Source organism: Hirundo rustica, chromosome 3 (genome assembly GCF_015227805.2).
Source record: "Hirundo rustica isolate bHirRus1 chromosome 3, bHirRus1.pri.v3, whole genome shotgun sequence".
NCBI classification, from domain to species: domain Eukaryota; kingdom Metazoa; phylum Chordata; class Aves; order Passeriformes; family Hirundinidae; genus Hirundo; species Hirundo rustica.
Window position 1 is genome coordinate 6,771,566 of NC_053452.1, and position 23,896 is coordinate 6,795,461.

Genomic DNA, 23,896 nt, shown 5'->3' on the forward strand with positions numbered 1-23,896 from the left:
TAAATAAATAAATAAATAAAAGTAAAATATTTAAAGAAAATGTGAATAAAATTAAATATTAATGAAATTAAATAATAAAAATTTAAAAATACAAAGTAAATACAAAATAAAAAATAAATAAAATAACATTTTAAAATTAAGCAATAATATAAAAATGTTTTAAAATAACAAAAGATTTCAAAGTAATTTTTAAAAAGTAAAAATAATAAAAAAATAAATTTGAAAGTAAAAAATAAAAAAAGTTTTAAAAATACACAACAAATAAAAAATAAGTAAAATATTAAAATAAACGACACATAAAATACCAAATTAAATAAATGCAGCTTTCACCTCATGCCTTTGTCTAACACAGCTCCCGCAGTAGCCTGGATTATGCAGGGATAGGGAAAACAAACCCAGTGGCTCCCAGAAAAGAAGGTTTTCTAGACAATTCCCAGCTTTTTTGCTCACTTGCTGGAGTGAGAAGCAGTGGAAGCTCTTTTGCTGTCTGCTTCTTGCTCACCTTCACCAGCGTCCCCTTGGGGCTGCAAGTAACCCCACGTCACCTTTGCTTTTCCAGTGGTCTCTATTTTAAATCCAAATTTGATGCCACTTTGAGTGTGGCGTTTCCTCACCCTGGGGCTGCAGGACGGGGCACTCGGCACGGGCTGGCAGCAGCGATTCCAGTCCCAGCCCAGATCTCAGGCTGTGTTTCGCTGAGACAGAAAAAACTCTGCATAGTCAGAGCTGTTTCTATTGCCTTCACAGAGATAGTTTACTTCATGTTCAAGCCCTTTATTGTTTAATTTATAGATACAAAAGATTTATTTACTTTTTTAACCCTGGATGTTTATATTTAGAATTTTTTATCCTTCAAGATCCTGTATATAATACACTAGACACAGGGTTCTATTTTGAAATCAATTGTAATAAAAATATTATTTATCTATGTATATAAAGATAGTAAAAGCTGATTCCCCCCCCCCCCCCCCCCCCCCACAAACACACCCTCTAAGCTTCCAAGCATTTTTGGATGTAACCTGCCTTTTTTGGGAGGCTCCACCCCACCCCTCTCATACCCTGTTCGCCTCGTCCTCCACCACATCTTCACTCTCCCAGTAACATTGGGGTGTCTGAAATGACATCATCATCTCACAGACTCCCGCTCCGTTCCTTTTTCTTCGCCCACAAAGCCATTTCCATACATCGGTCCCCCCTCCCAAAGGGACATCTACTCAAACAAGAAAGGGAAGCGCCCCCCCCACCCCCACACAAGGGTTGGAGTCGCTCCCCCGCTCCTGTCCTGCAAGCTGGCGGCTGCCCCAGAGCACAGGGGTAGTGTGTCCGAGGATGGTGCCTTGGCTCAGGCTCTTCTCTGCCTCTGTTCCTGCGCTCCAGCCGGTGTCGGGTGTCTCGTCCCTTCCCCATGACCCCGCTGCACGGAGATCAGCGGGAGGCTGTGGGATGCGGCTGCGCCGCGATTGGAATCGGCGCTCACGGACCCACCGGGACAGCTCCAGCCCTCCCGGCGCTGCTGCGCGGCTCGCTCGCTCAATCCAGCTGGAAGTCGAGCGTGTAAATTCGCCGCTGCGTCATGTCCAATCGGTATGAAATGGCATGCTGACTGCGCTTTAGACAATGCTGTTGTGGCACTTCTACTTTCATACTTCTAAGTAAAATTTTATTGTAATACTAGATCGGCTACAAACCCTGATGACTGGCTTTTCTCGGTATTAAGTACAAGGGCGTGTAGATGCGTCTTGTAGTCCTTTGCTTTTCATCCGGCAGGCGCGTCACCGTGCGAGCTCGCTTTGAGTCATGTAGCGTAAATGGAAATCATTGTGGTGTGGCATCTGGACTCGAGAGCGGCGTTCCGCAGCAAATCTGAGCCGTCCGCTTGGCTGTCTTGGAACTAACCGGCTTCTGCCGCTTGCAGGCATACTGGTGTACAATAGGCGTACTCTCCACGGGAAACTCTCAGCAGATGTCTGAAACGATGCCTTACCTTGACGTTTTCAAAGCCGGCATTCGGGAGGGGCCTCCCCTCCACTCGCGGGACTGCCCCTCCCGGGCACGGAAGTACCGACGGGTGGCTCGCAGCCCGAGACTACAACTCCCGGCGGGCTCTGCGGGCGGCGCAGCGGGTGACGCAACGACCGCCGCGCCGTGTGAGTGGTTGGCGGGCGCGCGGGACGCGCGCGGGGAGCTCCCGGCGCCTCTCCCGCGCGGGACGGAGCCGCAGGAGCGACGCCGGAGGGGTAAAGCCTCCGTCTGCCCGCCCGCATGGAGCTGAGCAGCGCGGCAGGGGCGTCCACCCGCTTCCTCGGCCTCACTCAGCGGTACCGGAGGGGTAAAGCCTCCGTCTGCCCGCCCGCATGGAGCTGAGCAGCGCGGCAGGGGCGTCCACCCGCTTCCTCGGCCTCACTCAGCGGTACCGGAGGCGGGAGCTGAGCTCGGGCGGGGCGGGGCGGGGCGCGCCGCCGAACGGCGATGGCGGCGAGGGAGGCGGTGCTTTGCTTCCGCGGACCGGGGACCGGCGGGCAGGGCGAGCGGCGCCGGACGCTCCCGCGGTGTGCGGTGGCTGGCCCTGGGGCTAGCGGAGCAGCAGGAGCCCTCAGGCTGCTGCAGGTGCCGTGGGCGCAGTCGGACGAGCCTCTTCAGAGTCGGTTTCTCAGCGCATTCTGCGCTGCGCTCGTGCGAGCAGATAGCGCTGGATGATATCGCTAGAATTACACGATTGCTGACTGCGTTAGTGCTCGTGACTTTCTCCAAGGAAAACAGATTGACCCGTACTGACAACATACAGATGACCAGGTGAATAGCAAGCCCGAGGGGCATGCGGGCTGTATGTTTCTCATCACGCAGGTGCCATCTGCAAACTCACCCCCTTCTGCCTTTACCCTCCCGACCCCCAAGTAAAATGCTTTCCAGTGTCGAGCTTCTGAAAGACAAAACTCGTGATTCCACGCTAGGATCCTAAAAACATAGGCGTTCAGATTAGAAGTTGAATTTAGTTGTGCTTCTTTGTTCAGCTTTCAGGACTGTTTTGTGGGAGTTTCTGTTGAAACGGGAGGAAGCTACTCCTCTCTCCTCTTTGGCATTGCTGTTCATTTTCACAACTGCACCTGTCTTTCCAGGCACTTGGGAAAGGGGGGTGGAGTATACTGTGTAGATGCTGGACGAATGCATGTAAACTGGTTAGGTATATTCATGTGAATAAAGGTGCATCTATATTTAAATACTTTGTAATGTAAGTAAATTTTAAATTATTGAGCCCAGCTAATTTGAGGCACCAGTGAACTAACCTCTTCAGTGCTGGCAGTTCATCTTAATAGGATGAAAACTACTCTAAAATTGTCATAACTGCAGCAGCCATTTTTCTTATATAGGTCAGGACTGAGGAAGGATGTAATTCAATGAAGAAAATTGATATGAACATTTGATTTTAATCACAGTGCATTTTTTAAATTAGCAGATGTGATATGTCAGAGAGTGGAGTACAAATCTTGGCAGGAACCGGGAATGGAGAGCCAAAGAGGTATGCGGGCAAGAATTCCTTAGGTAGTATACGTGCTTACGCAAATAGTGTGATAATGTGAATCTTACCTGTGCCTAAACTGAAGCTAGGATGCCTAATCTTTATCAGGTTGTCTCTGTAGCATTTATGTTGGTGTGAGATTCTGCTTTAATGACAAAGAGGGTGACGTGGGATATAAAGTAGTTAGGTTGAGAAGAAGCAGAGATTAGCTCTTGGGAATAATTCTGATTTTAAAAGGACTGCTAGAGTTTTCAAAGGTTAGGTATGTTTTAGGTAGTTTGAGTTGGGACAGAAATGAGAATATTGATAGTAAAGCAGTCTTGTTTTAATCATTAGCTCAGATATCCTCCTGTTTTTTTAGTTATTGAGAGTGCTGTCAGAAAAATGCTTTTGATACCAAAGGGTGTGGTTTGTGTAAGATGGTCTGTGTCTTCAAATTATTGGAATGTAGCTTGTGAAGGGTTGATGCATAATGCGATACGATGGTGTGAGGTCGCTAGTGCCAGTGGATGTTGAACTTTGTGTTCTAGGATTACTTTTGTTTGCTATCTTTGTTAAGGTGGTGGAGAGAAACCTCTGAAATGCTGTTGTTTCCTTATGCTCTTACAGTACTGGTTTCATTTCTCATTGTGTGTAGGCTGAAAAAAGACAGAAAAAATCGGTAGCAACCTACTAAGTGTGGTCTTACTGAGCTTTATAGTGCAGTTGTCCTCTTTAAAGCATTAAGTTTACATTTTGAACACAGTTATGAGCCACCACCCGCTTTGGAACTCTGATTTCATCGTACCTAAGTACTTAATTTAACCGTAGCTTTTGCTCCCGGTCAGGACGCGGACATTTCCTTTGGGAGTAACGTGAAAGCCGGACTGCGATGGCTGCTAGAAATTGTGCATGCTGTGAGAAGTGTTCCCTGCAGCGATGAGTTTATATGCTGTAAAGCTTGTTGGGCAGAAATGATATTTTTTTAACGGCGGGGTATAGCGTTGCGGGAAACATAAGGCTAGTTGACTTGTGAACACTGATGAAGCGTTTCTATTCCAGCTCCTTCTCTGAAGATCTGGGTTGCAGAGGCGAAGAGTTTAGCAGAAAGTATTATGGATCTGTGGAGCTTGTAAGTATACATAGCCTGTCCTTTAGTTTATCAGCTTATATTGCAAAGCTCTAATCCTTTTCTTTTCCAAGTAAAAAAATTGGATCTAGTTTGGAAAATATGCTTTCTCAGCCGGACTTGAAAGTTATAAGCAAATAGAAAGCGGCTTCTGAACAGATATACATCAGACCGGTGATAGGATGTCTTTTTACCACCTTATTAATTAATGTTTCATTGTAACAGGAAAGGAAGTGTTATATAAATACTGTGTTTACCTCCAGATGGAAATGGAGCCTTTTTTCCTCTTAGAATCTGAAGATGGTAAAATATTAGGGTAGTATTTAATGAAGTACTGCAATGATATAAGTTATAAACTGTATATATGCATGTGTATATATACATGTATATATATACATGTATATAAACATGTATATAAACTGTATATATACATGTGTATGTAATTTTATATGTGCATGACCCATAATGGTGGGAGAGGGCTTTACATTGAATGAACTAGTCAGAATTAGGATTTCAAAAACGGTTCCCTAGAATCTATCCGTTATTCTGCATTTTCTTGAAATTCAAAGGTTAAGTTGGCACTTCATTTTTCTCATATAAATTTCTTCTCTACTGTGAAAATATGTCAGTAGTTAAAACAGTGTCATTCTGATTACAAGGTCGTAATGAAATTACATAAATTTACTGTAGGGTAGCTGAAGTGGGGAGGAGTTAAGAAAATGAACTCCAGCTGAGTTACTGTGGGAAGAAATCGCAAGTTTTCTAATACCTCTAGTTGTAATTTTAAAGTTCTTGGGTAGTATATTTATGAATGTGTATATAAATGGGGTGTAAATTGGTGGCCGAGTTGCTGGAAGTTGCATTGTGGGAATGCCGGGTATCTTTCTTTCCTTTCCGTACATTCTGCATAAAAGATGCAGTGTTTTAATCCAAAACTGTGAGTAAACAGTTCTCTGGTAAGAGGCTCTTTTATTTCCTAGTACCTAGAGTCTTTTGCTGGAAAATAAAAAGTTATTTCTAGCTATAAATTCACGTTAAGTTCAAATGAATGGTCTTGTTTCTTGGTTGTTTTTCTTAAAAATTCTGCTAGCATTTTATGAAAATGTGTCGTTTTTGGAGTACAGATGTCTAAAGGTTCCTTTCAGATTTCTATACGTTTAATACTTGACTTTTCTTGCTTCATGTTTTCCACAGCAGCATCTCATTCATGCCTTGTTAGAGTTCTTATTGGGTCATTCGAAATCTTTAGTCAAATTGGTAATAGCTAGACTGATCCCTTCTCTGTGGGGAGTCACGATGCCTGGAACAAAAAGATAGCAGTAAGCTTTGGTGGCTGATTGTACGGCTATTTTTGGAAATAGAACCTCTGTGTTCAACTCTCTTATAGCTGCTCCATCTAGTGATGCTGATGGAGCCTTTCAAAGAGCTGGATGGTTCCGGGTGGAGAATGGCTCCTCTGGTGAGGTGAGTGCTCAAAAATACTCATAGAAAGCTGAAAAATTGTTCAGCTTCAGTTATTTTTCACCTATGGAAGAGGCATTTGCAGCCATTTACTAAGGAAAAGGACTTTGAAAATTCTGGCATTTTTTTCATTTTGATAACATTTTTTGCTCACTCGATCATTCATGTTAGGAGAAAAATACCTCTGAATGACACTTCCCGGTTTCTAGTTCATCGCTCTATATAAATATATATATGCTGTCCTGTTGGTACTATGATGTTCAAGGTGACCTCTGTGCCTTAAAGTTTGCTCCTTGGCTTCATTTTTTTGACCCTCAGCTGTCTTTTGGCAGCTGTGTTTGTCTTTAAATAAGAGACAAAGAAGTTGAGCGGAGCCTCAGAGAGTCATTCCCTTCATCTTTCTTGCTGCTAAGGTCATGGTGTGTCCCTGCACCTACTCCAGTGACACTTAGGTTTCCACTGACCTTCGTGCTTTGTCTTCCTTTGCAGAACTTTTTCATCTGTAAATACCATCTTACTATAGGAAGAAAGAAGACCTCATCTCCTAGAAATATTTGTAAGATCTTGGTAAAGTGCATATTGACCTAATAATCAGCAAACTTTACTGATCATCTGCTTGCATCAGCACTAGCTGCAGAGTTGAAAGGAATCTAACTAATCTGCATTGATTCTTTGGGGAGTCATGTTTGGGCCTCTGTCTTTTTAGCTCAGTTTCATGCAGTGCAAATGCTCGTATCGTGGAAAGATTTGTCGAGTGGGTGACAAACGGCCACATGGTGAATGGAGAATGAATACGGAATATGGAGAACGGCTTTTTCTTTGTGTGTTAATTTATAGTGGGAAAGGACTTGAGGGATGCTTGGGAATTTACCTTAATTTATGAGAAACAGCACTGAAGAACTTCCAAAGCATGCTTTGGTCAAGCAAGGAGACTTTGAGGTCACTGAGGACCGGTGCTCCGTGCAGCAGAGCAGTTCTGGAGCCGCGACCGCCGCGGGCACGGCGCCGTGGTCAGGGTAGCACGCTGGCAGCCGGCTAGACGCAGCCAGGGTCCTTGCCCTTTTTTGCCGCCGTCTTTGGAAGGGCGAGTGGCAGCACTGCCCCGAGCTCACAGCCCGGGTCTCCCACGCGCGGCGGGGACGGCCCCGGGGGGAGCTGCAGTACCGCTCTGTGCCCACAGGGCGGCAGCACTGCCCCGAGCACACAGCCTGGGTCTCCCACGCGCGGCGGGGATGGGCACGGGGGGAGCTGCAGTACCTCTCTGTGTCCACAGGGTGGCAGCACTGCCCCCGAGCTCACAGCCCGGGCCTCCAACGTGCGGTGGGGACAGGCACAGGGGGAGCTGCAGTACCGCTCTGTGCCCACAGGGTGGCAGCACTGCCCCGAGCGCACAGCCCGGGCTCGGGGACAGGCAGAGAACGGAGACAAAAAAGAACGTGCCCAAAAATCCTGTCAAAGAAATGCCCCAAAAGACCCCCAAGCACAACTACCAGAACCCTGCCACTCACCAAATTCAAACCAAAAAGGCTTTGATTGTAGGCTATAGATCAAATATTTAGTATTTATTATGTTTATATTTATCATTACCGTTTATTTTTTATTCATGTCTGTGTATCTTATATATATTTTAATACACATAGCATGTCATAATACAGGTTGTATTTATTTATATTGCAGATATTATTTTTCATATTTTACATTTCTCTTTTTATTAAATATACTTGCCTATTTTTGTATTGATTTTTAAAAATTTGTGTTTGTTGATATTTCAAATGATATTTTAGATTATAGGAATTCATTAACCTAACACATCAGAACAACAATTAATTAGAATTAAATTAGCCTTGTTTTCTAAAGGGTAAAGATTTCATTCTCATTAAAATAATATTGGCATATTTTCTCTTTATGTGGGTTTTTTTGGGGGGAGGGGGTTGTTTGTGGGGGGGTTTTGGTTTTTTGTTTTTGTTTTTTGTTTGCTTTGTTTTGGATTTCTTTGTTACTAAACAATGAGGTTTGGAGAGTTACAGAATAAAAAAAATCTACTTCCTTTTATTCCTACCTCTGAAATACACCCTGACATCAAGTCACTGCTGCTAATACTCTGCATGGGTAGAATGAGACCTGTTAGGGGGTAAAAAGGAAAAAAACGGCACCGTTGCGTTTACAGCTTTCTCCGTTCGGGTTCTTCAATGGAGCAGAAAATACAGAGGTTTTGCTCTCACTCCCGATTCTATCCAGACCTTTGGTGGCCACGGATGTCGTTTTCCAACTTCTTTGTTGCCAACAGCCAGTCTGCCACATACTCGGGGTAAGAAGGGGGGGGGGGGGGGGAAGAAACCATGAACAAATTAAATTAAATTAAATTAAAAAATAAATAAAATAAAAATTAAAAATTAAATAAAATTTAAAAGTAATAAAAAGAAAGTAAAAAATAAAAGAAAATAAATTATATTAAAGACTAATGTTAAAAATTAAAAGAAAAACAAAAAATAAAAAGTAAAATAACATGAAAATAAAAATTAAATAATATTTTTAAAATTAAAAGTAATTAAGAAGTAAAGAAATAATAAAGAGTAAAAGAAAAAAAATAAAGATGGAAGAAATAAAATATAAAACCTGTGTAAAGATACAAACAAATAGCATAAAAAGTAAAACTCAACAAAATTAAAGGTAATGAACAAAAATTATAAAAAATCAAAAAGTAAAAAATAATAGTAAAAAGTAGAAGTTATTAAAAAGAATAAATAAATGCAGCTCTGTCCTCCTGCCACTGCCTAACACAGCTCCGGGAGTATCCTGGATTATGAAGGGATAGGGAAAACAAACCCAGTGCCCCCCAGAAAAGAAGGTTTTTAGCCAGTTCCCAGTTTTGCTCGGAGACAAATTCTATTTGAGCTGGTTTTTGCCGGGCCGAGCCGAGCCTCGGCAGGAGCCGGGAGCGGATTTGGGCCCGCAGCGGCACCGAAGGCGGGAGCGGCCGCTGCCGGGAGCAGCGCGGGCACGGCGGCAAGCGGCGCTCTCCGCGCGCGGTGCTGCCCTCCTGCGGGCAGCGCCCGGTACTGCAGCCCCGGCGGCGGGCGGGGCCCCGCGGAGCGATGGCGCGGCGCAGAACGCGGCGGGAGCCGGCGCGGCGCGGAGCGGCGGGCAGCGGGCTCCGGCACGGGTCAGGGGACGCGGGGCTCCGCTCGCCTCTCCGCCGCGGTGAACTGCCTGGGAAACGACGCCGCTGGCGGCCCGGGCCCGCCCGTGGCCGCTGCGAAAGCGGAGAGGCGGAGAGGCGGATGCCGGAGTTCCTTTGGGATGATGGAGCGGCGCTGATCATGGACGCGAGGGCCGAGGGACCGCGTTCACCTGTGGCTTTCCAGGTCAGCGGGAACAAGAGGAAATGTGGAGCCGGGTTTTGGGGGCTGTGTGAAGATTCCTCCCCGGAGCGGGGTCACCCCGTGCGGATGAGCCGCAGAGCTTCGGTCGTTGGAGCGGGTGAGGATCTATTTCTACTCAGTAATTGTTTTTGCCGGCGTGGAAAAGGGGTGGTACGGGAGAAGGAGAAGCGTTCTGTTGCGCCGAGGTTGTTGTTGCGGGGGGTCCCGGTCCTTTATGTGGGAAGTTTTACTGAGGATGCTGTGCAAGGTAAATGACCTTTTATGGTCGAGGTTCTGCTGCCGCTCCTGTAACGAGGGACCTGCTACTCTCTGTGGAATGTGTTACCGAGGATGTTACTGTTAGGAAAATTAACCCACAAACACCAGAGGCTTATGTCCAAAAAGGAGACAGGATAAATTTTACAAGCTGCCAAATGAGGGATTGAAAATACCTAACAATGAAAGCAAGAGCATGAATGAGATTCCTGGGAATCCCATTACCTTGTTGCCATAGAATTCTTAACGGAGTTTTGAGCTCTTGATGACAACAATGCATTTCTTTATTTGGATTATTCGCTCTATGGGGTTTGGGATTTACTTGGATTTTAAAGCCCTCACAGTGACCCTGGCACTGCTTAGGAGCTTATAGGAGAAACAGAGTCAGAGCTCCTGGCAGACACAGGCTGTTTTCCCCCAGAGCGGAATTGTTTGGGACTCGCGTTGTCCCTCTGGGCGATGCCAGTCGCTGTGATTTGTATAATTCCATACGCTTGACTCCCCAAACTTCCCAGCCCAGGGGCTTGAGCTGACAGGGCAGCACTAAGAGTGTTCCCTGTGCGGAGCCCGGATTCGGTGCTCACTCTCAGCTTTGCTAGTTCGGATGAATTATAGCCATGGCCCCCAAGTCCCTGCTCAGTTCCCGCTGCAGTAACCTCACGGAGCGAGGATATTCCCGTGCAGAGCTGCCACTCAAATGCCAGCTGTGTCAGGAACTGGCAGAGCTTCCAAGGAAGCTCAGCAGCACGGGGACAAGGACAGGTTTATATTTCAAAGATTTTGCTATTTACAACCCTCATCCCCCAGCCCCACCCATGTCCCTGGGGCGCACTGACAGAGTTGCCTGGAATTCAGCGGATTTCACCCCCTCCCCCGAGCTCGGGCTCCCATTGATATTTTAAAGCAGGAGAAGGCGCTGGCCGGACGCGCTCCCGGCCCGTGCCGAGGCAGCCCCTGTACCCACGGGAGAACATCTCTGCCTGAAGAAGCTCAGCTCCTTCCAGAGCCTCAGCAGTGGCCTCTGCAAATTCTTTTCCCTCAGCTTAAGTACAGCTTAAGAAAGGATCTGAATAGGAAAAGAGTCACTTGCCTTCCCCACTTTATATTCCCACTCAGGGACTGCTATACCTAAGAGATCTAGAATTTAGACAAGAGAACAGTAATAGAGCTAAGTTCTAACTGTAATGCTGATTTTCTACTGTCACTGTTTCCTCACCCATAAAAGACACTTGGAATGACTTTTCTGTCCCCCAGGACCACTTGCAGGAGTGAACTTCACTATTGGTGATGAGAGTTAAACGTGAAGAAAAAAAGGTGGATAAGTATTAAGCTGTTAAACTTGCTGCCACAAGACTGTACTGTTAAAGAGTGTTACAGGGATGATGGGAAATCTGGGATAAGTTTAGCCATGGAGACTTTGTTCCATTTCATCCACTAGGCTTTTTTTTAGGAAAACAGAATATCTTATGAAAAAGTACGAAGTCGTTCTCTCTGACGTTTGTATTGACAGGTTGCCAAGACGTGTTTGGGGAACCGTAACGATTCAAAGCCTCGTCTGAAGGCAGCAGAAGCAGAGACAAGCTTTCAGGTATTCTCTTTCAGAGTAATGGTTGGTGTTTCTCTAAAAGGTCTTGTGAAATGCAATTACTTGAAGTTTACCTACACATTCTTCACCAAGTTCTGTCTCAAAGAGAAGACTACTTAGTTCAGACTTTGACTGCATCTAATTGCATTTCATCTGTTCAAAATGCTTTCTGGCTGGTAACAATTTGCAAACTATTAAATATTTGAAGGAGTAGTAGTCAAATGACTTAATTTGATAGTGCGATGTCTTAATTTGATAGTGTGATGTCTATAGCTCTGGAAGCAGGAGCAGGGAGAGATTTCCAAAATAATTATATATATATATAAATATATCTAAATATATATTTAATTGTTATACATAGTATCATATGCAGTTACATGAGGCTGCCTGCAGCATCAGACTGGTATGGCTTTGCACAGTGGAGGTTGTTAAATGTGCTTCCTTTAGCAGAGATCAGGAGCCTTTTCTAGGCACAGTTGGCAGATACCATATTCTGCTGCAATAGTTTATAACTGGTACATCAGTTGAATAGAAATACAGCTCTGTGTGCACTATTGCCATGGCTTTTAACATACTTTTTTATTATTATTTATTTTGGCTTATGTATATATGTATTCTGTACACCATGTTTACACTGATGATGTTTTCACCTCTACAGGAGTTGCACAGCCCTCATGGACTAAACCTGAAGATAAAAAGCCACCTGAAAAAAAGGAGAAAAGATACAAAGAATCAGTTAGTACAGCAGGAAGAAAACTCTAAATGCCACTAATCTACATTGCAAAATGCCATTGGCTTCCATCCTCACATTCCGTTAGCACAAAGGCATGAAATGTCCCGGGTTTCCAAAGCATGGATTTTTCACTGTTCTATCAACGTCTGTAAACGAGTCTAGAACAGACCAATTCGTACCTTACAGCAAGAATCCAGAATGGATGTCTGAAGAAATGCTTTGGAATGCAGTCCGGGTTTGGAACTCTTGTTCTACCTTATCAGTAATTGTATACTATCAATTACCTGCTTTGTAAACAGCGGTCATTCTCGAGTATTTTCTCAGTCTGTTTTATTTCATGTCATTTTGTGGCAGATTGGGTTTTAAGATTAAGGGGCAGTCAGTGTGTGTGGGGGGGAAATATCTGTGTAACCACATTTGAAGTACAGTCCTTAAGTGCGGCTGTAAAAAGAGAACTGTGCGTGGGGGTCCGTGTATACTGACCTTTCAGTAATTCCATTTCAAATCCACTTCCCCTTACACAATAAAATAAGTTCATTCTGTTATTTTTTTTCCTCTCTGCTGTCTTAACTAGTCCATTTTTGAACACTGCAAAGCTGACAGAAGTGGAGTTTAAGGGATGGAGATAGAGAGATTTGTTTGCTTGAGCCCCCATTACTTTGAGGATTCAAGCAAGAACATTTTCAGGAGGTACTGGTTTCAGCTTCATAGCTTGGATGGCAAGTCAGTTTCATCCCCTATATTTGAGCTGATCTCGACAGGATAAAACAGACTTTAAAGGGTAAAGCCCTGTTTTGTCCACTGCCGTTGGCCTTTGATCCCTGCACCAGGGAGGAGCACATTGATTGGAGTGAGCTCTGTCACTCGTGGATTCTTTTCGTTTCTCCTTAGTCACGTACTCTCTGACGAGGAAGCAGAAGGAAAGGGAGGAGAAGGAAGGGAGAGTGTTTTGCTTGTTTGTGTGTTTGTCATTACTGGTCTAATTTAAGAGTTCATCTGTCCTATCTTGTTGAGATGTAAATCTTTCAAGAACAGTAAATTGCCTGATGCAACACTGTGCTATCCCTAGCAAGAAGTGTTTTAAGCAGTTGGAACTTGTAAACTTCCCCCTTTGTCTTAAAGCACACATTTTTTACTAGATTTAAATAGTTATAATCATTTATTTTTTTCTCGCTGTGTATCAGTTTAAAAGCAGATAGACAATTTTTTTATTTCACTTAGTGGTGCTCTATCGTCATTGTTAGCACTTTAGATTTTACCTGTCCTTCAGCAGTCTCCTGCAATGTCTGCCTTTTCCTTGCTGGTAGGAATAATCTTTCACCTTGACACTTTGTATGTGCTCCTCTGCTCAAAGGTAGGTAGCTGCAGAACGGTGGGCTTCTCTGCCTTGAGAAAATACAATTTTAAAAGGAAAAAAAACCTCATGAGCTGACCAAATGATGACAGAGTTTGGCTTAAGACTGTCCTTTTTAAGGATCAAAAGAAGTGAAATCGTGGCCACGAAATTAATCAGAAAAGAGATGTGGCTTTTGCCTCTGATCCTGAACCTTGCTGAAGGCAGTCTGCTGTCTTGCAGAATTTTCAGTGAGCAAGAGACTTGTGATCTTGTCATATCTACAGCTGGCATTCGTTTCTGCTCATGCCAAAAGCAACCCTTCTTTGCACATGGCACACCTCGGCTGAAAAAGCCTGCTGAAACTCTGCCCACAGAGGGAAAAGGACCTGAAAGTTGTTAAGGAGGCTCGAGAAAGGGACGAATAGGGGTGTGGGGGGCTCTGTCTCCTGGGGGCAAAGTATCAGTAGGAGCCCTTGATAACTTTAAAAGTAGCCCCCAGGGGGGAGAATTTGAATTTTCAGTAGATACAGGGGCTGAGAGGCTGAGAGGACGTGTGTTGGTAGAATTCCAAAAGGATGCGAGAAAAGCCAAAATACAATTCAATTAGTAGGGGCAAAAGGAGAAGGATTTAAAGCACCAGCTGTAAAACATGTCATGTTTGAAGGAACAAACCAAATAGGAATGGGGGATGTTTTATTAGTACCGGGGGCAGGATGTCATTTGCTGGGGAGGGATTTACAAGTGCAGTGAGGTATCGGGGTGCTTCCAGAGGAGAGAAAATGGAAGTCAGACTTCCCAAAAGAGGAAGATGAAAAACAAATGGAGGGAGTAGTTTGGGCCAAGCCTGGAAACAGGAGCAAGTTAAACATAACTCCTGTAGCAATTGAAATAACGAACTAAGATTGATGAGGATGGACTCAGCCTAGCAGAATAAAAGGAGCAGTAGAAGAACCCCGGGACTGGAAGATCGTCACCTCCACAGAAGGACTGAAAACGGCTCTGAAACCAAAGCCGAGGGCTCAAAGTGGCAAGTGAACCACGGGCAGCAACACATCAATCCAGACTGGGAGAGAGTTCCCTGTGGGCTTTATCAGTTCCTTTGTATTCCCAAAGGCCAGAGCCTTTCCAAACTCCAGGCCAGTGATTTAATACCTCCTCAGTCAGGGGCTTCAGGGTTGGATAAACTAACAAAACACCGCGTCCATAAATCCTAGAGTTTTTGCTTTAGCCTGCTACTTACAAAAGGAAATCCCATCAGCTTTCCCTAGTGAAACCGCTCCCAGATTTACTCCTGGTCACACACCCTGCTTGAAACAGCCTGGGCCAAGGCATCCACGCTGGGGACAATGTCCATGTAAAAACTGTGGCCAGCTCTGGTGATGTAGACCCCCCAGGCAGCAAGTGTGTTGTAAACTCTGTCGAGATAAAAGGAAAAGTTCCAGCACCACTCGAGGGCAAGTGCCAGTTCTAAGGCTTTGTTCTGGAGTTGTGTGGATGCTCCTCGATACTCACAAGCTGTGAGAAGCTGCAGTAAATCAAAAACAGGGACGTGAAAGGAGGAAACGGACCAGAGGGGTGGATGCTAAGTTCAGGAATAATAGGAGAGGAGAGGCTCTGGCATTTAGGGAGAGAATTCTTGGATAATGTAGGACAAACTTCCTGTAAAAGGCGACTAAACTTTTCTGGTGCAATGACCCTGGGAAGAATCCCTATTATGGGATCCTGGAAATATCTAAAATTTGGGAAAACATGAATAACCAAAGAAAAGAACGCTGGAAAGCACCAGATGGCTTGTTCTGGATATGTGGGAAAAGGGCTTATCCAAAACTTCCTCCCCTATGGAAAGGAAGTTGCACTCTAGGAATTATCCAAGCAGGATTTTTCCTGTTGCCAAACCGAGACGGAGATGATTTGGGAATACCGGTATGCGGCACCTTAATAAGAAATAAGAGAGAACTAATTGGAGAAATCGGGGGGGTACCAAAAGTGGGGCAATGAGGAGTGGCCACCTGAACGGAAAATAGAGGCATTGGTCCAGCCCCCTGGGCACAAGGTGGGAGCTGGGGCTATTGAACCCCACTTCTTGTGTCAAATCGCGTCGTAAGACTCCGAGCAGTTGTAGAAATCGTAACGAAGGAAACAGCTGGGCCGTGGAATTAACAGCCAGCCAGCAAAGGCAAAGCAGGGCTGCAGTGTGCCAGAATCAGCCAGCATCAGACTATTGGCTAGAGGAGGAAGGAGGGGTTTGCAGAAAGTTTAACACATCTGATTGCTGTCTACAAATCGATGATAACGGGGCTGCAGCTTTGGGTAGAGCCAGAAACATCTGGAAAATAGCCCGTGTGCCAGTCCAAAAATGGGAATTGTAATAAATAAAGGAGGGTTAGAAGATTTTTTTTTCTTTATTTCTATTCTTATCCTGGTGGAAAAAGGCAGACTTTGTATTGTTATGTGGAATAACAAGTTTAATCTTGCTTCCATGTTTGATCCAGTGTCTTATCCCATTAATTACTTACGTGGTTCAAAAGATGCCAATAATGACAATGCCCACCCATCCAGAGTCAGAAACCATGGAAAAAAGGCAGAAAATGATGGTGTTGAGAACAATTAAAGATGATAAAAACCCAGAGAAGGCATTTAAGATCTATGAAAGATTTCAGTATGCCAAAAGCACGGAGGTTCAAAAGCTCAAGCCAAATAGAGTAAGGAAGACAAAGGGGAGGAGTTGTTACAAATGACCCTATAATACTGGCTTTGGCATTTGTGTGTTAGGCTTTAAACGGGGTTATTGATTGTGGGTATAGTGCAGTTTATAACCCCTTTTAGCTGCTTGCTAATAGAACCTAATCTCTCATTTTAGGCACGCACCGTACGTGCTGCCATAGCAATAGCAGTGTGATGACGACAGGATGTTGGTGTGCACACCTTAGAGCTTCTAGGAACAACAGTGTGATGGATGCATTGTACTGTAGGCCTTGGCAGAACATAAAATGTTAAAATGCTTCTGTGTAACCGAGAGAACTGTGTAAAGCATTTCTGGTGTTTGCCACATCTGCTGACCGACCTCTCCGAGTGAGAACGGTGACACAAACCAGAGCACCAGAGAAGAGTTAGAGAAGAATTTGTTAACTGCTCATTGTCAGAAATAACAGGACAAAGGCACAAGAAGGATTAAAATATATTGACCTGATCTGCAGGATGTCACACAGATAAGTCAGAGTGGAAAACCAAAACAAAGTTTCTACAGCATCAAAAGCTCCCGGGAATGTTTGAATGATGCACGAAACTTACGAACGCGTTCGTACCACAGTAAAGTAACAGCATATAGATACCCCTGCCTTAAATGTACCGGCGTGTGCATTGGCCGAGAGGCAGGAACGCCCCAGCGCTGGACATTGTCCTTTTTTATTCCCTTATTAAACGTTTGAAAAATATTCTAAGAGTGAAATTTAATTATTTTACAGTACTTAAAATGGCAAAGATTGTAATTTTCTATATATTGATAAATAATCTTAATTTATATATAATTTCTTTAAAAAGAACCCCCGTATCTGCTGTGTTACAGTCGGGATTTTAGACTCTAAGAAATTTCGAATAGGGATCTGTGGGGTTTGAAAATAAAACCACAACGTTTATGTACACAAATGAAACGACAAAGAGCTCGACGAGGTCAGACAAGATGATCTGGGTGAAGGAACTGTACCAGCTCCGCGCAGTCGGAATTTCAGTGTCTCCTCCCGCTGGAACCCCCGAAATCCGGGCTCTGGGGTGGGCTGGGAATCGGGGTTACTCGGCCCCCCTAAAACCGCTGCGCAGGCGCGGTGGCCTTGTGGGCACAGCCGGCACCGCAGCTCCGAGCGCTGCGGGCGCTTCCCGCGGCTCCGCCGGGGCCGGGACACGGAGCGGGGCCGGGACACGGAGCGGGGCCGGGACACGGAGCGGGGCCGGGACACGGAGAGGGGCCGGGACACGGAGCGGGGCCGGGACACGGAGCGGGGCCGGACACGGAGCTGCACCGGCACCACGGCGGGGCTCTGCCGTGCGGGGCCGCTCCCGGCAGGAAGCGCGGCCGCTGTGCCGGGAGCGCAGGCGCGGAGCCGGGAGCGCCAATGGCGGAGCCCGGGGAGCGGCGGGGTCCGGCCGGGGACAGCGGGGGCGGCTGCGCCGGGCTCGGAGGTGAGCGGGGACCGGGGACAGCCCCGAGCGGGGACCGGGGACAGCCCCCGGGAGCTGCGGGCAGCGGAGCTGCCTCGGCCGTGCGGGGCCCGGGGCGTCGCTCCGGGGCGGATTCTGTAAGGGGCAAAATGAACGATTCGGGGGTAAAATGCGAGTTGATGTGCGGGGGAGAGAATGAGTGTTCTGGGGTCAAAGTGAGGCGATCAGTAGCGGAGGTGGAAGGAGTCCCAGACGAGAGACAAGGGATTGTAAAAGCCACGTGTGGAATCGGAGCCCTTCCAGCAGCTTTCCTTCCCACTGCTCTCCAGGTGTTTTCCTTTGTTTTCTGGCTTTCTGGAATGAACGCAGCTTTGGAGAGTTCGGAGTTTCCCTTACCTGTGCAGAGATGTCAGGATCTGGAGGCGCTCCCGTTTCCCTGGAGGAGGATGTCCTGGAGAACGTCCTTAGCTGGGATTTGGCTCCTGTGGAGCCTCCCAGGATGAGCCGTGCTGGGCTCGGATCCTGTGCTGGTCCTTGCACCACCCTCACTCCACGGACTGCGGGAGCTGCCGGGGTCTCTTTCTGTACCTGCCCAGCGGGGTCAGACCCGATGGGCCCTCCAAGTGCAGGATTTCTCTCTGATCTCCCTCGAAGTGGATTTACCTCTTGCTCTCGTTGAAATCAAAGTCCTGTTTCAAAAGTAGAATTGATTTCTCAAGAAAAATGTGCCACAAAAGCCATTTTTTGTCCTTTGTTTCTCAAATTTCTGCTCCTGGTTATTTCTCTTGCAGCAATAATGAATGTCACAGGAATACAAATGGGGAAGGGGAATAAATGGAATGTGACTGCAAATGCTGACTTTTGTAAATTGGGCAGGAAGCAGTCAGTGTTCAAAATGTTCGGGCCGCAGCAATAGGAGCGGAGCCAGAGGAAAAGCCAGAAACTGCTGAGTTCAGTCCAGGGACACCTTCCACTCTTGCAGGCTGCTCCAAGGCCCATGCAGCCTGGCCTTGGGCCCTTCCAGGGATGGAGCAGGCACGATTTCTCTGGGTTTATGGGCACAGGAGGAAATTCCCAGCAGGAACGAGACTTTTCCTTTGCTCTGCCCAGCCCCAGCAGGGCTTTGGGAGGCAGAGGACATGGGAACAGGAGCTTTGGCCACTGCCTCGGGGGAGTCTCTGATGTCCCAAAGGCCAGCAGAACAAACGTTTGTGGTTTGACATCCCGTTCAAAGGAGATGCCAGGCCAGGGACAGGAAGGAACCGCGGAGCAGGGATGGCTCCAGGCAGAGGGGTGAGCGTGCAGAGGGTGCCACCAGCCCGTCCCTGCTGCCCAGCTTTGGGATGAGCAGGCTGGTGACTGTCCCTGCGTTTGCTCTGCAGGATGAGGAAGCCAACCCTGCCGAGGAGGAAGATGAGGAGGTGTGGGAGGATGGAGACAGCGGCCACCGAAGGCTGGGGGAGGCACAGCTCCAGGTAGGAGATGTTGCCTTCCAAGGAGAGGGACTCGTCTGTCCCACTGGAATTTGGGGCGCGAGGCCAGTGGAACAAAGCGTTTGGTTCCGTTTTCTTGCTCGGGTTCTGATGTGCCTTAAGAGAGATTTGTGGAAAGGTCATTTTAGTGAGTTTGCACTGGCTTTGAAGGAATGTGACCTCTGGGGCAGAAATCCCTGCACAGCTTCTGAGTGCCCCCATGGCTCATCTGAACAGTTTGTGGGCTGGGCCTCCTTGTTTCCTCCTTTTCCAGGCCCCAGATGGAGTCCTTCTTTTCCCAAGGGAGGGAAAAGCCAGAAGGATGTGAACCAGAGGTGGTGCTTTAGGAAAAGCCCTCCAGCCTGGGAAGGTGCTTTTGGCTCCAGACACATTCCCCATGAGCAGCAGGACCTGTGCTGTCCCCAGCAGGTGAGGCAGAGGTGCCTTTCCTTCCTTCCTTTCCTTCCTTTCCTTCCTTCCTGCCTTCCCTGCCACACTTTGGCTTTTTGAGGGGTCTCTGAAGGTCGGGGGAGAAGTTCTTTGTCATTGCAGGGCAGAATTAGCCCTGGTCCCACTAAAAGCAGGAGCAATCGTTCTGTCCTTGATTTTGGATACACATTTTGTGTTTTCTCTGTTGCTGACACAACTGTGGTGAAGCAGCAGCTCCCAACCTTTTGAGTGCTGCTCTCAGTTTTGTTCATAGCTTGTAAACAAGAAACAGTCATTTTCTGCCCTGTGGTAATTGGATTAAGGACAAGGCCTCCCTCTTTGTTTAATATTCCACAGAAGAACTGCCAAAGGATAAAGCGAGAGCTTCCCCCAGTGCAAACCTGCCCAGTCCCACGGTGGGGTTTGCACACACACGAGGCTCAATCCCTGCTGGAATCCCAGTCACAGCCCCCAGAAAAATGTGCAGTTCAAGGCCTCACAGCCTGACCGGGACAATCTCTTGCCTCTGGCCATGCAAAATCAGGTTTTCATTGTTACAGCACCAGCTCAAGGCAATTATGCAGTGGTGTAATGGTTTTTAAGTTGTGCACGTGGAGGAAATGCACTGGAGCAACCAACGCTGCTCCACCTTTATGAACAACGCTTTGGGTTTGGGATCCTGATTTGTGGGTGTGAAATCTCCTCACAGAATCCTCTGAGGCTGAAACAAAGACAAGGAGCCTTTTGAGATGGAAAGAGGCAGAGCCAGTTGTCCTGGGAAAGGAAAATGAAAGATGGTAAGTGCTAAAACCTTTGTTCCTCCCTTGTCCTGAGCCCTGTACTCAGGAATGGGTCAGTGTGGGAATTTCCTGGAGACACTGGTCTGCTGAGGAGAGGGAAATCCCACTGGCAATTTGCAGCCCCTGAGGGAGGGCAGGAAGAGCAGGGGCTGGGTCTGTGAGTGTGTGAGAAATAAGGGAGGGACAAATGGTGGATCACCCCGTGCCTCAGGGCACCAGGAAAAGCCCGCGACTGAAAAACGGGAGCTTTGTTCTGTAGGGAGCCCCTGCACAGGCCCTGGGAATTGGGCTCATGCCGGCTTCCCTACCAGAGCTAGAGGAACCTCCCCCAGTGCTGTTTGAGACATTCCTGACTGGAACTGGGGCCGGCTGGGCACTTTCCCGTTTGCTTTCCTGTAGGATGTGGGCCATGACAAGGGAATTGGCTGCAGCAGGGCCCAAGATCAGTGTGGGCTCTGTGGCAGGGGCAGCTCCCAGAGCCGGACAGGGAAAGGGGTCTTCACTCACACTCCCAAAAACCTGGGAAGGAAAAAACAGCTGCCTACAGCTTCTGGAGCTCTGGGCTTTCTGGCACACTCCGGGACATGGGGGGATAATGCCAGAATCGTTCAAAGCTTGGGAATAATGGACTTCCGAGCATCCCTGGGGCCTGTTCTGGGCCGGCTCCTGCCCATTGGCCACTGGTGCAGATGGCCTTGGAAGTGATGGAGGCGCTCAGGGAATGCTGCTCGGTTTTCCCTGGCTTTGGCAAGAAAGTACTCAGTAAAAATACCGATTGACCTCTTCCAACAGGGAGCCATTTAAGCGAGAGGCGCCGAAAAGAATTGGAGTTTCTGATTTTAAGTCTCTGACTCAAATTCCCCTTTGGATTGTCATGGCTCCGATTTTCACGGGCTGGTCACCTTGGCCGGGAGTGTCCAATCCTGCTGAAAATGCATTGGACCGGGATGTCATTTCCATCTTATCCTGGTAAAGACTGGGTGACCCCCAGTCACTGGAAGGACTGGGCTGGGCTCCCAGGGCACTAATTCCAGGTGTTCTGTTTTTAGGAGTAGCACGGGAGCCTTGCCCTTGCCCAGAGGAGCAGCCAGTGCCTCCCTTAGTCCACAAATCCCCAGGATGGAAGACAAAGGAGATAACAGGAATGTGGAAGTCCCCTACACTGGGAGTTCACGGTGCTCTGGATTACATTTTGGATTTATAATGTTAAAGGGGGGAGTGTGGAGGGGTGTTTCTCTCTCTCCTGTTCATTATTGTACTCGCTGCTCTTGGTGCTCTCACCGTTCCTCTGTGTTGTCATTAACATTAAATGATTGTATTTGAATTGGTTTCCATTATTAAACTGTTCTGATCTCAGCCCTTGTGTTGGATTTTTGTCTCTGCTCTCTTCCTCGTGCCGCTGGGGGGGTGAGGGAGCGGCTGCTGGTGCCCAGCTGGGGTCCAGCCACGGCCCAGGGCACTTCTGGGGGCTCTGAACCCGACCGACCGGAGCAGTGTTGGGGCTCACCGAGAGAGAGCCGGGGCTGCGTTTTGGGGGCTCAGAACCGGGCTCCTTTGGCCAAGTACAGGAACAGCCACTAAGTCCTGCTTGGGGGGGCTTGAAACCAGGGTCCCCCAGACAGCATTTGGGATCTCAGAGAGGTCAAGTTCTGCACTTTAGAGGCTTGAAGCAGAGACCACGTCCTGTGTTTGGGAGGTCTTGAAGCGGGGGTCAGTCAGCCGGTGTCTGGGCTTCACCAGCAGAGATGTTCACCAGCGCTGCCTTTTGCTGGAGTTGCAGTCAAGCCCGAAGAAGCGCCGCGTCAAACGCGATGCTCCAAGCGGGCTCTTTTGGGCAGGGTGCATCCGTGTCTCTGAGCTCCGAGCGGTGCCTCAGGCACGGCCCAAAGCCGGGCTCCGCCGGCCGCGCTGGGAGCTCAGAAGCAGCGGGCGAGGGCCGGGGGTAAGGGCTGGGGCCGAGTCCCGGGGCCGTGGCCGGGGGCTCCCGCGCGGGGTTTCGGGCTCAGAAGCGGAGCCCAGCACGGCGCGTGGGGATGAGCTCGGCATCCCCGGGGGCTCTGCCCGGGCCCGGCACGGCCCCGTCGCGGCGGAACCACGAGCTGGGCTCGGCCCCAGCGACCGTCCCGGAGCGGCTCCCGCATCGGTCCCGCGAGAGCCGGCACCCCCCGGCGGGGGAGAGGCGGCACCGCCCGGGACCCCCAATGACACCGGCAGGACCCGGAGCCGAGACCCCGCTCCCGGCGGCGGCACCGGTCCGGCCCCGGCGAGACGAGCGGGACCGGGACCGACTGAGCCGCCGCCATCCCGGGGCGGGGCCAGGGCCGGGGCAGTGCCAGGGGTCGGGCCCGGGGCGGTCCCAGGGGTGGGGCCGGCGCCGGGGCATGGGCTGGGCCCGGGGCGGTCCCGGGGCGGTCCCGGGGCGGAGCCGGGGCGCTTCCAGGTGTGCGGGGTTCCAGCGCCGGAGTCGGGGCTGGGCTCGGGGCGGTCCCGGGGCGGAGCCGGGGCCCTTCCAGGTGTGCTGTGTTCCAGCGCGGCTGCGCGGAGCGGGGTTCTAGGGCGGCTGCGCGGGGCGGGGCGCCGGCGTGCCAGCGCGGGGCGGGACTGAGGTGATTTAATCCCCGGATAGGCCGTGGGCGCCATTTTCTCACTCAGTGGTCGGGGGAGGCTGCTGCCGGGCCGGGCTCTCCCGGCACGGCTCTATCCTTTCTTTCTCCTCTTTCTTTCCCCTCTTTCTCCTGCCCTTCTTCTCCTCCTTCTTCCCTCCCTTATCTCCTCTTTTCTATCCCTCCAGCTTCTTTCTCTCTCCCCCCGGCCTCCCTGTTTGTCCCCGCTCCCCTCCTGCTCTCTCCCCAGCCTCCCCTACTATCTCTTCCATCCTCCCCTGCTCATCCCCGACCCCCCCCTACCTCCTCCTTTCGGCCCTCTCGCTGTCCTCTCCCCAACTCGACTCCCCTGTGTTCCCCTCTCTCGCCCTCCTCTGTCCATATTCCCTCCCCTCATCCGGCCTTCCCCTTCCCGGCTCCTTCTCCCCAACCCTCCCCAACCCTTCTCCCTACCCCACCTCATCCTTCCCTGCCTCTTCCTCCTTCCCCCTTCCCCTCTTTCTCCCGCAGCCGCGGGGCTCGGGGCGCCGGATAATAAAGCCCAGAGGGCCGCAGCCCGGCGCCCCCACCGTCCCTGGAAGCCCCCACACGGGGACAGGCCCGCTCGGGCGCTGTCCCCATTCCGGTTAACACACCGCCCGACACTGCCGGCTCTCCGGCTTTCCCTACATCACACTGGGGTATCCCGGGGGGGGGGTGGGGGGGGGGGGGGGGGGGGTTGGGGGTTAGGAAGGGCCCCCTCATTAGGAGGGGGTCCCGGGGTGGGTGGGTTAGGAAGGGCCCCCTCCGGAGGAGGGGGTCCTGGGGGGGGGGGTGGGGCCCCCTCCGGAGGGGGGGGTCCCTGGGTGGGGGTCGGGGCGGGCCCCCTCCGGAGGAGGGGGTCCGGGGGAGGGGGGCGGGGTGGAGGGGGGCATTCCCCCCTCCAGTCCCCGCCCCCTTCCCCCGGACCCCCTCCTCCGGAGGGAGCCTGCCCTGGCCCCCTCCCCGGGACCCCCTCCTCCGGACAGGGGCCCGGGGGGAGGGAGGGGTGGGTGGGGTGGGGGGGAAGCAGAGGGGGTC

The 23,896-nt window shown here is 49.3% G+C and overlaps 2 protein-coding genes across 13 annotated transcripts; both read left to right on the forward strand.

Annotated features, from left to right (window-relative positions):
- The first annotated feature begins 1,505 nt into the window (after positions 1 to 1,505).
- LOC120749887 (GTPase-activating Rap/Ran-GAP domain-like protein 3) lies at positions 1,506 to 12,575 on the forward strand. Of its 5 annotated transcripts, XR_009207684.1 has the most exons (8): positions 2,172 to 2,410; positions 4,559 to 4,628; positions 6,013 to 6,089; positions 6,576 to 6,642; positions 8,254 to 8,394; positions 9,452 to 9,566; positions 11,235 to 11,312; positions 11,968 to 12,575. XR_009207684.1 is itself a non-coding variant. In XM_040057849.2 (5 exons), the coding sequence occupies exons 1-5, from the start codon at positions 1,574 to 1,576 to the stop codon at positions 6,607 to 6,609; spliced, it is 255 nt and encodes an 84-aa protein (XP_039913783.1). In that variant the 5' UTR covers positions 1,506 to 1,573; the 3' UTR covers positions 6,610 to 7,736. The 5 variants fall into 5 exon arrangements, 4 of the variants coding, with proteins under 4 accessions (XP_039913783.1, XP_039913780.1, XP_039913781.1 ...); XM_040057849.2 differs by lacking the exons at positions 2,172 to 2,410; positions 8,254 to 8,394; positions 9,452 to 9,566; positions 11,235 to 11,312; positions 11,968 to 12,575 and adding exons at positions 1,506 to 1,584; positions 3,455 to 3,517 and having other exon boundaries at positions 6,576 to 7,736; XM_040057846.2 differs by lacking the exons at positions 8,254 to 8,394; positions 9,452 to 9,566; positions 11,235 to 11,312; positions 11,968 to 12,575 and adding an exon at positions 3,452 to 3,517 and having other exon boundaries at positions 6,576 to 7,736.
- A 4,889-nt stretch (positions 12,576 to 17,464) lies between these two features.
- Positions 17,465 to 21,584, forward strand: LOC120749892 (uncharacterized). Of its 8 annotated transcripts, none has more exons than XR_009207729.1 (4): positions 17,465 to 17,554; positions 18,916 to 19,008; positions 19,280 to 19,434; positions 20,144 to 21,580. XR_009207729.1 is itself a non-coding variant. In XM_058420086.1 (4 exons), exons 1-4 carry the CDS (start codon positions 17,488 to 17,490, stop codon positions 21,555 to 21,557), a joined length of 606 nt encoding a protein of 201 aa, XP_058276069.1. In that variant the 5' UTR covers positions 17,473 to 17,487; the 3' UTR covers positions 21,558 to 21,584. The 8 variants fall into 8 exon arrangements, 2 of the variants coding, with proteins under 2 accessions (XP_058276069.1, XP_058276070.1); XM_058420086.1 differs by lacking the exons at positions 18,916 to 19,008; positions 19,280 to 19,434 and having other exon boundaries at positions 17,473 to 17,554; positions 20,144 to 20,231; positions 21,027 to 21,203; positions 21,284 to 21,584; XR_005699855.2 differs by having other exon boundaries at positions 18,916 to 19,434; positions 20,144 to 21,578.
- Positions 21,585 to 23,896: the final 2,312 nt, after the last annotated feature.

Coding starts and splice junctions, on each gene's coding strand:
- LOC120749887 (XM_040057846.2), top strand. CDS start 2,355: ATGGAGCTGAGCAGCGCGGCAGGGGCGTCCACCCGCTTCCTCGGCCTC. Junction 2,411..3,451: donor TTCCTCGGCCTCACTCAGCG/GTACCGGAGGCG, acceptor TTTTTAAATTAG/CAGATGTGATATGTCAGAGA. Junction 3,518..4,558: donor GGGAATGGAGAGCCAAAGAG/GTATGCGGGCAA, acceptor TTTCTATTCCAG/CTCCTTCTCTGAAGATCTGG.
- LOC120749892 (XM_058420086.1), top strand. CDS start 17,488: ATGGCGGAGCCCGGGGAGCGGCGGGGTCCGGCCGGGGACAGCGGGGGC. Junction 17,555..20,143: donor CGGCTGCGCCGGGCTCGGAG/GTGAGCGGGGAC, acceptor ATCTCCTCACAG/AATCCTCTGAGGCTGAAACA. Junction 21,204..21,283: donor GTCATTTCCATCTTATCCTG/GTAAAGACTGGG, acceptor TTCTGTTTTTAG/GAGTAGCACGGGAGCCTTGC.